General features: G+C 42.0%; 1 protein-coding gene across 1 annotated transcript in view; it reads left to right on the top strand.

Annotated features, from left to right (window-relative positions):
* The window catches only part of CACNA1B (calcium channel, voltage-dependent, N type, alpha 1B subunit), a 562,801-nt gene that overhangs the window by 354,864 nt on the left and 193,456 nt on the right, over positions 1-14,481 (top strand). The window contains exon 13 of the mRNA XM_015421148.1: positions 5,341-5,453. Coding sequence (XP_015276634.1) covers positions 5,341-5,453 — 113 coding nt within the window. The remainder of the gene's footprint in view (positions 1-5,340; positions 5,454-14,481) is intronic.

Here is a 14,481-nt window from a genome sequence, read left to right as displayed (position 1 = left end):
TCAGGTAGAACAGACTGGTTATTAGAATAAGGCTATTGAGGAAAAGTGATCTTAATCAAGAGTGAGTCTATTTTATGAGAGAAGTAGATTGGAGACCTCTGTATTGCTGGGACTTAGGGTTGCCAGGTCTTACCAGCCTTCCAGCGGGGTGTTCCCTGGTCCGTACCTCGATCTTCTGGTGTGTGCAAAGTGCATGAACCATGATGATGTCACCTGGAAGTGATGTCATTGTACCGGGCATGTTTTACATCAACGCTCTAGAATTTTGCCCAAAAACTCTATGGTAACCACAGAATTTGTAGCCAAAATGCTAGAACGCCAATGTGCAACATGCCAATGATGTCACTTCTGGGTGATATCATGTTGACATTGACATGAGAGGGGGCTGTTTGAATGTGGAGCTGCCCCCACCAGCCTGCTGTCCAGTGGCAAGTTGGAGCCCCGAAAATCAAAGGAACCCCTGCCCCGACCGGGAGTCTGGTAACCCTACTGGGACTGCAAGGGCAACTGTCTGGCTGATTTGAAGAACCTGGAGCTGTTATTGACTGCATGATGGCAATCGTTGTGAGTCGGGGTTGAAAGTGCATTTAAGCTCTTTTGGGTGACCTTGTAGGTAAGCCCACTTGTAACAGTAATTCTCTGAAAAAGAAAAGATTTTCCTCAGCGGAAATATGTGAGGCTAGGTTGTTGTGGTAACATTTCAACCAGCAGCTGTTTCTAAATAAGAGTGTTAAACTCTGCTGAGAAAGTAAATAAACAAATACATTTGTTCTTTTCTAATCAGGCCTCCTGAGCCTCTGTCAGGTTTAGAAATAATTCATCACTCCTCACAGTAATGAACACGTATTAGCATAGCCACTGAAATAAAGACTAGGTCTTGTTATCTTAGCCTAGGGGTCCCCCAGCGTGGTCCCACGGGCCCCATGGTGCATGCCGCCACCTTTCCTGGCACTTGTCAAGTGTTTATAGAAACTGGGTGGGGGCAGAGTCGGGTGTTGCCCAGCAGGGCTTTTGATTGGCCATCGGTGTCTGATTGGCTGTGCAGATTTTTTTAAAAGTTACTTCAAAAACAGCTGCCAGCACAGCATAAGGATCTTCATTACATTACAGCATGTGTAAGAAAATATTTTTAAACAGTATGTTCATTTTAAAAGCCATCCTGTCAAGCAGCGCTTCTGCCTGAAATGCTGAAGAGTTACTAGGAGAGTTATGCATAACCTCACTCCCTACCATTCTGTGGTTGGATCCGCCTCCAGAGGAAATCCTTTTGTAGTTGGTTCTGCCTCCTGACTAAACGAAGGCTATCCTACATTGGTCACATTATGAGAAGACAAGAGTCACTGGAAAAGACAATAATACTAGGAAAAGTTGAAGGCAGCAGGAGAAGGAGACCCAACATGAGATGTATCAACTCGACATAGGAAGCCATGGCCTTCAGAAAATGGGAGCCATTGTTGTTGAGTGTTTTTTGTGCTGTTAATAATAGGATATTCTGGAGGTCATTAATTTATAAGGGTTGCCATAAGTCGAAAGTGACTTGACGGCACATAACACACACATACACACTGCCTCCTGAGGCGGCCATTTTTGTGGTTACACCAACCACCCTGTGTCAGAATTCCAAAAGTGCCCACAGGCTTTTTTTTTTAATAAATATTTTTTTTAATTAAGTTTTTGATACAATCAGCAAAACTGTAACCAAACAGCTTTACAAATGAATATAACTAAAACAGAAATGAATTAAATAACTTCAGCTTGTTAACGTCTGCGTTCCAAAAACAGCAATGTTGACAAACTATGTAACTTAACTTGGAGGCCTATACCATGTCTGCTGAATATGTAGGTAAATATTACCGACTTCATAAACAGGTGAGTATTTCTTTGTATTTGGTTGGAATATGACTTATTTGAGAAGAGTCATTTGTTTGTATATATTCTATAAAAGGAGACCATTTAGCAAGCAAATTTGAAGATCTCCTTTGTTCTTCCATCCTTCTGATTGAATCAGTAAATTTGTCCATCGCTAGCAGTTCCGATAGCTTATTAAACCATCCCTGCCTCAGGTTATTGAGGGAGGAGGGAAGGAGTTCTGTGCCACTCTGAGCTCCTTGGAGGAAGCGTGTGATAGAAATGTTATTGAGTGTGGCCCATTCATTCAGATAAGAGTATTGCCCCTTGCATTCTATTTATCCATCTACATTATGCAGTTAGTTTCATGAATACATTGTGTTTGCTTTTGAAGTCACAGCGTGGCTCCCTGTGGATCTCAATATGCAGAACAGGGAAAGCTTCAAAACAAGCATGCTTATTGATGTATGGTGAATATTTCTGGTGTTATTTGTGGGAGAGGTAGCTGAGGATTGGATGGCACAGGTTTCTTTCACACACAAGTATCTTCAATATATGCATGTATACTAGTGGGAAGAAGCAAAAATGTAGAGCTGCCTTTGCAGTGCCCACTCTTAATGACCTCAGACTTTGTGACAGCATGAAAATGGAATTAATCTGTCAGTGATTGACAAAAAGGAGCTGCTAACTGCCTAATTCAAATGTATTGGGCAGAAAGAGATCAGCCTGGCCTTTGCCAGGAGCACAAATTGTTAAATTGAATTAAACTTTTGGTAGCAAACTCCTCTCGCCCTTCCCCTCATCCCATTCTATTACAAAATGTTTCTGTTGATGGTAGATTAAATTAAATCTAGGGGGAGCCAAACAACCCAGAATTGCATTTTTCAATTATATGGGTAGGGCTGTGTCAGAAGGAATCCTAATTTTGATTAGTCTGCTGAAGAGAGTAGGGAAAATGGGAGCCATTGTTGTTGAGTGTTTTGGGGGGACCCATGGTTGTTTCCTTGGCTCTGAAGAATCTCTCCTTTAAGGTCAGCCAGTGGTGAGGCTCAGGACAGCTGGTGTCCACAGAGAAATTACTGGTGCATTCTGTCTGAATGACCAGACCAATCTGCTAATGGCTTTAGTCACTAGGGTCACCAGCTCTGAAAGGGGATATTGGCTTCTCTGTCAAGGGTCATGATGTATGATCAAGCTGTTTTGCATCACCAGACCTGCTGTGGATTAAGGATAGGAGAGACTCTATATTGGACTCTGGTACTGGATCCAGCAGATTACTTGAAATCTTGTACGTGTCTTTGGATTTCCCTGCGCTGTCCATCGGGTAAAGGTGTTTTTGTTAACTGGCATCATATTGCTTGCATCATTTGAAATTTTTGTTGTTTGGTAATCGATATTGCTTCATCATTACTAAGTTCACATCTCTGCAATTGTTTGCAAGAGTGAACTTTACTGTGTGGTGAAGCTAAACTATCTTAGCAGACATGTTAAGCGTGTTTTAGCACGTTCCAATCACCAGGGAGAGTAATGGTTTGAATAGCCCAACAATTGTCCTATTAGGGCTGTTACACTTTCCCAGGCAGAGTTTCCTTCCTGTCCAGTTTCAATGCCAGTTTGATTGCCTAGGTTCCATCTTTGTTCTTTTCTTAAACAGTGGGTTGTTTCAACACTTGAAAAGGTATGGTGTGGTGGGGAACAAGATTGCCTGGTTCTCAACAAGGTATTAGTATCAGGCTCTCACAGCATTTTCAAAGGGCTGAATTCATTTGTAAAATGGCACCATAACATCTAGTTTGGTCCAGAGATAGCCAATACAGATTTGCAAGTGACTATATGTATACTTTCATTGCTTCCTTTTGTCCTAAATATTCTAAACCCCCTTTTCTCACTTTGATTCTGTTCTGATTCTGCTTTGTAGTGATTATAGTTCTGTGCTGTACTTAAACTGAAGTTCATTATACAGTGTAATCCTATACCAAATTAATCTAAGCCTGCTCATTTATTTTTTTTCCTAAAAAATTAATTTCCGTCAGCTCAGACTGGAATTACTATAGAATTGCTTGTTAAAGCTCTTTAATTGTGCATCTTCCATATCTGATCTATTTTATTATCTAGCTTATAATAGTGTCATTCACTAGAAAATGAAGTTTGCGTGATATACATATATGTACAGCCTTGGATCCCTTTCCCTAAATCACAGTCCTATTGAGGGAGGCCATGAAATTCCTGAATTCCAACCATTCCATGTGCTCCTTAGTTGCTAGAATTCTAGTAGACCATGTCCTGAGTTTTGACAGTAGTATATAAAACCACCCATCATTTTCTGTGAGTAATCGTAATCAGAAAGCCTTTAGCTGTACCAAATTTCAGCTTTCTGAGCAACCATCAGTATTTTGACCATATGGGGACCCCACTATGTGTCCCCTATTTTGAGTGACAATATACAAATACCACCTCCCTCCTTCAGGCTGTTCTAGTTCATCAGAGTGTCTTGGATTTTGCGGATACCACATTTCAGGTGGTGGCAGGTAGTACATTAACCATTTGGGGTACATTTATTGAACCCAATTTCTGTGGAGAGGTTTACAAATATCTCTAAATGTTTGTAGAAATCAGACTGTTTTGGATGGTATCTAAGATGAAGTTCAGCCATTTAGGGGCACATTTTATAGAGATACAAATATCCCTCCCCCTTCAGAGTTTTCTGGTCATTAGGTTGCCATAGACTTTGTGTGTACCAAATTCTAGCATCATACTTAGTGTGTGACTCATTACAACTATTGGGATAACTTTGAGCCTTCTGATCCGGGGGATGGGGGGGGGGGATACAAACATGTCCAGAATATGTATTTTTTTTTCATGTAATCAGGTACATAGAGTTGCAGCTGCACATATACCAAACCTAAGTGGAAAAGTACCCTAACAAATACCATCCATGAATCACATATTGAGCCTGCAGTTGTTATTACTAATATTTCACCATAAGTATGTATGGTTCTTTACAGAATGCAAGAGTGGAGGCTACAGAGGAATGGAGTAGACAATAAAGAGGAAGAATTTGAAATTGAATGAACACATGTCCACAGGCTTACTTTTAGTTAGGATTGAGAAGTCTAGATTGGGAAATTCCTGGAGATTTGGGGGCAGTGCCTGAGGGAAGCTCAGCAGGCATGTGATACCCAGGAGTCCCGTCACCCCCTCACTGAAGTTGTCATTTCCTCCATCATGGAAACTGAACAGTCAAGTCTGGAGATTATACTAGGGGTTGTGTAAATGCAGTGTGGACACGTATGTGTTGAACAGTGTTCCTTAGTATGAAAATAAGAATAATTTAAGTATGTACCTGTGTTTATCTACATGCTGAATGATATGCAATAGAACAGGTCCCCCCCACTGGCAGCATGTCCACCTTAAAGAGAAGCATCTCTATATTATTACAAAATACTTATGGAATTACTTGCAAATGATTCACCCTCTTTTGCTTTCTTCTAGATTTTGCAGAGTTTGTTTTCCTTGGCCTGTTCCTCACTGAGATGTCTCTGAAGATGTATGGGCTGGGACCAAGGAATTATTTCCACTCCTCATTCAACTGCTTTGATTTTGGGGTAAGAAGAGATTTTAATATGGGGGCTTGGATTTTGTTTGGCGCTCGTGATCTTCTATAAGCAGTATTAGTGGTTAGACGTTGTGGTTTGATCTCAAGGGACTGTCAACCAAGCTAGTATATTGCTGTTTCTTCACAGTTTTCTCCATTGGGCAGATGTATTTGGTTATCTCCTATATTGTCTTAGCAGCCAAGGGTCCAAAAACATTGCTACTCTCATTGCTTGAGAAGACTGTAGATTGGGAAAATCCCAGGTTACATTGGCCTCTTGCCGTTGACTGTTCTAGGGAAGTTTCAGACTTCTAGAAGCAACCCTTCATCTCTCATCAATACGATTAAGCTTTACAGTTTTCTGCATGCAGTACCTTAATGCAGGGATGTTTGTCTCATATATATATATATATATGCCCATTCAATGAATGGAGTCCTCGTTCTAAGACTTTACATGATTGAATTTACTCATGTACAAATGTATGCAGATTTGATTGTTTAATTGACTTAATAATTCAAAGGGGGGGAAGCTTCCTTTGTTTTTATACATCTTACGTCTTAACCCCACTCCACCACAACCCTGATTGAAATCACCTCCCTGGTGTGTGTGTATTTTAAAGAACAACGCTGGGAGGCTCCATTCAGAGAACTTCCAGCATCACAAGTATTTTAGAAAAGCATTTCCTTCTATGTGGGAGTAAAGGAGAATACCTTTTCTAAGGTGACAACTATCATTTCCAGATTTTATAAGTACTTACATTAAAACACAGCATTTAAAAAGTTTTGACTGATTAATAGGGGAGTGCGCCTTGTCAGTCAGACAGTTTTAAATCAGCGAGTCTAAGTTACAGTGTGCGTGTGTATATACGTTTTTCACCCCTTCAAACTATTATTATCTGATCCTATATATACACAAAGAAATCTCAAAGTATCCTCAAGGGAAAATTTGTATTCTGTTACCTGTATAAATCATACACATGAAGGATTATATTTCACATAATTTATTCTGCTAGTTCTAAGCGGGGATGGGGGAAGGAGGTATCTAGGGTACCATCTGAAATCCCATCCCTGAGTACTGAATGTCTTTGTCAATCTCACTTGACTTCTGAGATATCAAAAGACACTTCCCACACACTTTCAAAGCCACTTTCATGGTTGTAAGGAAAAGAGACTTGCTTTTATTTTTTACTATGAAAGCTGATACTCTCAAGCATTCTGTACCACATTCCACAGCTTGTTTGTGTTTGTGCAAAACTGCAGAATGTAAACAGCTGTGGCTTCACAGTTGCCATGCAGTGTGTAGGGTCCTCTTTGCTCATGTACTCTTTGCCCAGCAGGTTAGCAGAAATGCAGCTGTTTTGTTGCTGCAGGGAGCACAGAGAAGTTGTTTACTTCCTCACCAAGTGAGCTGCCTCTTTTTCACGAGACCTGTAAAGTGGCCTTTGGCAGGCGTCCACTTCCAGTGCCACAACTGATGTTAATTAACTGCTTCACTGGCAGGCTTCAGAGGAGAAGCCAAGAACTCACTGGAGCCGGAGGCTGGGCTGGCTCTGTTGTCGGAACAGACGGTCTGCGCAGAGGAGAAGATGCCATTCCAGCAGGCCAGTGGTGGCTGGGGTCAAGCATGCAGCACTTTCTAGGATTTCCACACCCAAGATTGGCAATCTTATATCAGTGATCGATACAAGTGTATTGTACATAACAATACTGCCGTACAATATTTAAAAAGTAATTTCACAGAGCAAAACAATGAATCATTCAAATCAGTTCATCACTATGGCAATTCAGCATCTCATTCAGAGTAAACTTGAAAACAAATGAATGGCACCAGCCACATATTACATAACTTTAGATATTACACTTTTATCAGTATCCAGTGACAGATAAATAATTTTACACGGTAAGGGCCGCCGGCAATCCCAAGATTAGTAGAAGTTGCATTGTGTATTAATAGCCTTGCTATTGCCCAAAATGCTTTATTGTGTTCATTCTTAAAATAGCCCTGTAAAATAGTCCTTAATCTTCCAGTTTTATGGCTGAGGAAACTTTAGGCTAAAGGAGAGTGAGTGTTTTATTTAAAATATTTATACCTGGATGAAAAATCTCCAAAGTGGTTTGCAACAGAATGGAATAATACAAGGATGAAATACACGGCAATTAAGACAACCATAATCAGTAACTGAATAGCACCTGCATAATAAGCAGCACAATCTGTATTCCATTAAAAATTGAATAAAGTAAATGTATTTTACCTGGCACCTAAAAGAAAGTAAAGCTGAGGAGGGTATTCCGTAGACGAAGCTTCATGACTGGAAAACCTAGTGGCCTGCCCTAAGCTGTCCAGTGAGTTTGTGGCACAAGATAGGTTGAAGGCATGGCTGAGGGCAGGATCCAGGCCCAAGTCTCATGGGGTGGCCAGTGCCATATTTTCTGTTGGACTAGTTTGTGAACCTAAGTGTGCAAACCTAAGGACCCTCTCCTGGGAATAAGCTCCTTTGGATAACATTGGACTTACTTCTGAATATACCCGTTTAGGGTTGCTCCCAAAGTTAGAACCCTTCAAAGTTAGTTACCCTTCGTCCTTGCATCACATTTTTGCTATCTACATTTTTTCCCTTTAAAGTGGATCAAATTTGTGTGCAGTTTCTTACTGCAGTTTGGGCCTCCTGTCAAATGTTAGTCAGTCTTGATCTTAGATTCCTGACTGCAAAGTGGGCATTTTCATAAGAGCTGGGCTAGCACAGGTATTCCGAGCAGTTGCTTGGGAGAAGGCTCTTACTGTTCCAGGGGAAGGCTCTTAGTTTTCCATATGAGATTACTGAGAGGAATGGATGCAAGACACAGGCCAAGAGGTGTGTTTATTGTCCACCTTTCTCACTGGGACTCGAAGTGGATTACACAGATTGAGTCAATACAATCAACAAGTAAATAATGAAATAGGACTTGGGTTGTAGAACCAACCAGAAGGTATCGCTAAAATTCTGAAATGGCTTGCAAAAGAAGAAGAAGAAATGGCTTGCAAACAAAGCCACAGTGGCGCAACTCATTTAAATGCCTTCGCAGTTGGAAGCAATTTTAGTGATCCCCTTTGCTCCCCCCTCTCCCACTTGGAAGATTTAAATGCCTTCTCAGTTCACTTGTGACTTGCACCATGGCTCCCTTTAAGTGGCGCAGCTTGGAGAAGGCATTTAAAGAGACTATGGTCTCTTTAAATACCTTCTTCAAGCCCCACCCCTGGCACCAGTGTGTCTGCTGCCATAAACCACACAAACCCACCTGGGAGGTTTGTGTAAGGTTCATGGGGCTCGTGAGGGTGGGATGGCACAAACCAAGGTTTGCAAACCACAAACCAGGCCACGTTCATGACAATCTTCTGTTCATAATTCAGTCTGTGCCCATCCCTAAAATAATTCCTTGCTGGTCTCTCTGTAGCTCCTCCTTATGGTTAGAGCTTTGGATGTAGTGCATAGCTTGATATCCCTCTAGCCCCAGATGTCACATTCTCTATAGGCTCGAATCTCAATGTAGTAATGGAGACTGGATGAAAAGGCTGATCCCAGGAACAGCTTGCTTATATTTTGCTTTCCATTATCTGACTGATAATAGGAGCTAGGGAATCCATCTGTTGATCTTCAGTCCAGCCTTTGTATAGCCAATAAAGGTTCCCTTTTATTTACTATAAAATAAATCCATTTGGTAGTAGAAATAAGACCCTCTTGGCTTTGCAGTTAACGGCAGTTATGCATCTCCAGTGACCATTTCATTAACATTCTCATGGCTGTTTGGTTAGGATGCTTGTTGTTTTGCAATTGCCTAGCAGAGCTGGAAACACCTTGCAGGATGGTGCATACCAGGTGTGTTTGGAGCAATTTACATGAGTAATAAAAATTCATTTTTAAATCCTTAATAGATTGTTTTGACTGAATAGGAAATTCCATTACCCTTGTACAAATGGCATTCTCCAGTGAAGGTGTTTTTAATGGCTGCAGTTTGTGAAGTGCGGTCGTGCATCAGTGCTGTGCAGTTATGACATGTACAATTTTTGTAACTTCAGCGTTCTGAATATTTATTTTGTAAGTGCCCTGGCTGGCTGCGTCAGGCTAGGAAAGAAGTGCTGAAGTAGCAAAAAACAAAGTAGCAGAAAAACTACAAGAGGTAAAATAAAGTTTTGTGGAATGCAAATTAAGGAAAGAAATTGAGAAAACTATCTGCAAATGAAGCTAAAAGGGCAAATGCCACAAATGAATGTATACGGTTGCATTTGCCAGAGAGCTGAGATTGGATGCAGCTCCTTCTTGGATTGTACACTGGAATGCCAAGAACACAATCCATGTTACACCTGCAGGTTTTGACACTGTTGTGTGTCGCCGGGTTGGTCCTAATAAAAGGTATTACATGGGTTGCATTCTTGACATTTTGGATTTTACTTTTGGACCAACATAACTGTAAACGACTTGTCCACTTGAAGAGCTTGCCTCTATGTCATGCGTGAAACAGCTGCACCTTTCTGTTGGTGTGAGAGAGTTAGTTTTGCAACAACACGTTAAGGTTCTTGTTTCACAGACTGGGATGAACAGAATTCCTTGGTTCCGTTCTTTCATTATTCCACTTAGTATTGCATTTCATCATTCCAGTTGAAGTAGGAGAAACTATTACATTAATTCCAGCAGTGGGCATGTATTGTTTGCTGCTGCTTTAAATCCCTTCAGTTCCTTTACATATGTCTTCCTTCTCCCCCACGCCAAGCTACGCTACCGTTATGCATTGATAAAACACTAGAGGAAAAAAGTTTGATGTGATTGGATGTATGGCTGCATCTTTTTCATAAAGTTATTTTTTGAACTTTTTATTTTTAATTTTTATAGAACAATATAACAATAGAGACCTTTTATTACCGATGCTTACATGTGCTCTGTATGTTGGTAAAACATCAGCCCCAAAGAATTTTGCTGCAAGCATATGTGCAATGACATCGTGATTGCTTCCCTCCCAGCGGTTTATTAATTCAAATGTGTAACACAGGGGTTATGCAAACGAAGTGAAGGAGTGGAAATCTACCTCATAGAGCTGAACACGCGCAGGGCTGTGTGCAAAACCAGGATGTTCATCAACTCTTCGAATGACCATCACCGCTGGAAGGGGTGTGGTCACACCAGCTCTTACTTTCATTGCTGGTGGACCTGTCCGAGGATTCATGCCTTTTGGGAAATAATTTTAGATAAAATAAGTGTTAGCCGAATTGCTCTTTAGGAGAGGCAATTGGAACAGTTTAATAATCGGGATTCAGATCAAGTGTATACGCAGGATGGGCTAAGCCGTTACGCTTCAATGAAGAGACGAGACAGAAGTTTAAACAAATCTCTCTTTACTGAATATGTTGTTCAGACACACAAGAATAATAATAAAACCACTCAGGCATACAAGGACTAAGAAAACAAGGTAGATCACAGCACAGTCGCATTAGCAGGAATATCGTTGGTGGGGAATATTTACCTATGTCGTGGCTCAGCTCCGAAACTTCCAGCGGGATGGGAGGGCGGAAGGGGTAGAAAATGGGGTAGAAACACGTGTATCCAGACCAGCCGGGAACACGTGGATTGACCTTAGCTGCAGACTAAGGCAAAGCGGTTATCGGGGGTTGGGTATAGCAAGGGGGTCAAGAGAGGTTCAAGCAGACAGGAAGAGGTCGTTGGTATGAAGGAGGGGCCCTCTCTTGGCTCTGTGCAAGTTGTTTTAAGGTCTCGGCTGCGAGGGGAGGGGGTGGGCTCAAACGGATTACCAGGTAGCCCGACCCCAAAGGTCAGTGATTGGTTATGATGTCAATATTCAAACTATCGATTAACTAAAGGGGAGGTGTCTGGGCGGAGGCAGGAGGTACGTGCCGGGTCACCAGTAGCGCTGACGTGATGGTTGCTATGTGTAATAGACTTTCTATAGTTGGTCTGGCACGGGAGGACGTCTATTGTTAAGCTTGTCAGGTGTAGACATTCGGTCTGGGCTAGGCTTGATTAGCTTCGGGGTGGTGATCAACCTTAATGTTTGCATACATAAAGAGCTTAACGACTTTGGAGACTCTGCTGGCTAGGTGATAATCATCCTATGCAGCTGGCATTGTCTTTGCTTGTCCCCTGGTTGAACCCTGTGCTTCACAGTTTCTTCACTAGCCCTTGCTGTGTCAAGCATATGTCCATAAGCATAACTCATAACATAGTCCAAAATGGATGCCATTGGTAACATTTCCCCCCTTTGAGGACAGATCGACGTCAGGAGAGATGGTCCTCACATACACATAGACTTACACCGGATTGCTGGAAGGATTGCAGTCATCTGGCACTGGTAGCTGTCATCTGGCACATCATGCTGTCATCTGGAGTTCCCACCCCGCATTCAGAACACCCTCTCTACGCTATTGAGAAGAGGTGTGTGCGTGTGTGAGCAACTCTAACCTAAGCCAAATTGTTTTTGCTGGAATTGGCTTGCAAGCGCCATAGGTAAATATTCTTTTAAAAGGTTAAAATCATGGTGCATTAAAATTGTAAAAAGTATATAAAAATAATTCAAAACATGGTTATGTAATTTTACTTAGCATAAAATTATACACACATTAAATTCAACTTTATTCATAACATAAAGAGCATGCAACAATTTTTATTACTAACTAATAAGAACATTCAAGAAAACAAGGTAATACTTCAAGGTGCTGGGTTCTCTGTTATAGCAGCTTTGATTCGTTGTTGCAAACGACTGGATACATTTTTAAGAAAGGCGGTAACTGTAGTTACATTGATATATCTTGTGTACATTAATGCACCAAGTATCAAAAAGATTACACATATACACAATATATACACGATCCATCGGTGTCTGGATCTGCTGGCAATAGTCTCTTCCATATGATGTGGCTTGCGGGAAAGGACGGGGGTGCTCCGGAACAATCGCTTGGGTCTAAGGCCGGAGCTGGGTCTATTGAGCGCTATGGGCGTTCGTGCGGTCCTCCGGATGGTTCCGGGCTTAAACGAGAGAGCAAAGGTTAATACGGAGGCTACCGAACGCTTTTCGGCAGACTTCGGGTGAGTCCGCCGTGAAATTTGCATGCCCACCCCCCTTTGGGTCCGAAGAATCATGGGATCTGGGCTAAAATCGCCTCCCCATGATCCGGAAAGTGACTCGGGGTAGTGCCTTGGCTTCGGTATGGAGGCACCATCTCACGCTCTCTCCTTCTGTTGGGGGAGAGTTCTAGAGTCTGCAGGTCGAACCCGGGGCTTGCGACATGCTTTGTCCTGGCCGTGTTGGGTTCGATGTTCAGTCTACATCAGCTCTTTTTAAACAGAGGCCATAGTGCCTCGGAGGGAACACTGTCAGTGTTGTACCTCTTTTAACATCAGGGGGTCCCCATCGATGGGATCCCCGGTATCACAGTATAAAAATAGAATAGACAAAAACATACATAATCCTGATTGGCCGGAAAGACAGGTCTCCCCCCTTCGCCCAAGAAATAAATGGACTGTTCCATGTGTTAGTCCAAATAAGGCAAGGGTGTGTACTTTCAGTTTGGGGGCCTGTGTATATGCAAATTGGAAATTTCAAAGAATGCTGGGTATTTGTTGGTTTTGGATAAACAAAAATAAAATAAAAATAATTCTAGTCCGTTTTGCAAGCGGCAAACCGGGTTGTCTGTGCTTTTATTTATTCTAGATGGGATAGCTGTACCTAAAGGATGGACAAAAATGGTCACTCGTTTTTAAAAATCAAAACAAAAAGTAGGCAGCGGTAAAATCGGTAGCCGGTGAACAAGCTTGGGGCCTTCGGGTCCCTGGGCATGCCGGACTATGGCATTCTTCCTCCAGGGTCTGGAGGAAGGCTTACACACCTAGTCTCGGTGGGACTGAACATCGAACCCCCCACTGCCCGCACAAGCATCCTTATGCATGCTGGCTCATCATACATTACTTTGAGCCACGCTCATACAAGGATGCAGCAGAATATTTGCAAGGGAGAGACTTGCCAAGGCAGGGCATGGCAATGAGTGTGTCTCAAGCTCCCGGTTCGATGTTCATGATGCTGCTACCTCAGGGCTTTTCAGCCCAACAATTGTTGTATAAAAATAGAAACACAGAATAAAATCCCACAAAAATTTAAACGGTATAGCACAGCAGCGAAAAATCAGATATTTAGATAAGGAGGGGAAAGCATCAGACAAAAGTAGAAAAATAGATGGGCCTTTTATTATTCAAAACAAAATATGCATCCCTGGTATTGAACCGCCGCTGGACTGATTGGGCGGTTTGATAGAGTGGCACTTCTATGCAGTGAGCCACGGCGTCTCTTTGGCTTGGGAGCTTACACAGCTCAAGATAGGTAGGGAAACCTTCACCCATGCAATTCAACAATACAATGGTAACTCAACAGACATGCCACAACCGGGAATCAGAGGCGGACAAACGGAATGAACATAGGGAAATGGGGGGACACATACACACACACACGAACAAACATTAATTCTATGAAACGGATGAAACTTTTGGCTGTAACATGGTGACAGAGGGATGCTGAATGGGGGTAGTCATGTCTCGAATGTGTTTAACTTGGGATCTTACCCACACAGCCAAGCCAATTAATGCTAAGAGGCATATGATTTGTACTGCCACAATTATCACAATGGGGTGAAGCATGATATTAAGTATCCCCGTAACTTTACTAGACCATCCGAAAATCGATTCCCAGTATGAGAATTTAGCCGAATCGCGAATATCAATAGCCAAATTAGAAATTTGTTCCCCATTGTGTTTGACATGCAACACAGCCTGCTCTCCATCCTGCTCTAAACGTTGCAGGCTACGCTGTAAGTCTGGATGCTTCAATAGTTCTTTAATGACCTCCAGTCCCATGCCTAGTGGCACTGGAGCTAATTTGTCATACAATTTTGGATTGAGGTGCATTTCATGTCGGACCCAACTTGGGGTCTCAAACTTGAAATCACACCCCTTAATATTGTGAATTTCACAAAAGCACCTATTTAATTTAGGCAACATAGGTTG

The sequence above is a fragment of the Gekko japonicus genome, unplaced genomic scaffold, assembly GCF_001447785.1.
Source record: "Gekko japonicus isolate JY-2015 unplaced genomic scaffold, Gekko_japonicus_V1.1 scaffold40, whole genome shotgun sequence".
Taxonomy (NCBI): domain Eukaryota; kingdom Metazoa; phylum Chordata; class Lepidosauria; order Squamata; family Gekkonidae; genus Gekko; species Gekko japonicus.
This window is presented reverse-complemented; position numbering and strand designations above follow the sequence as displayed.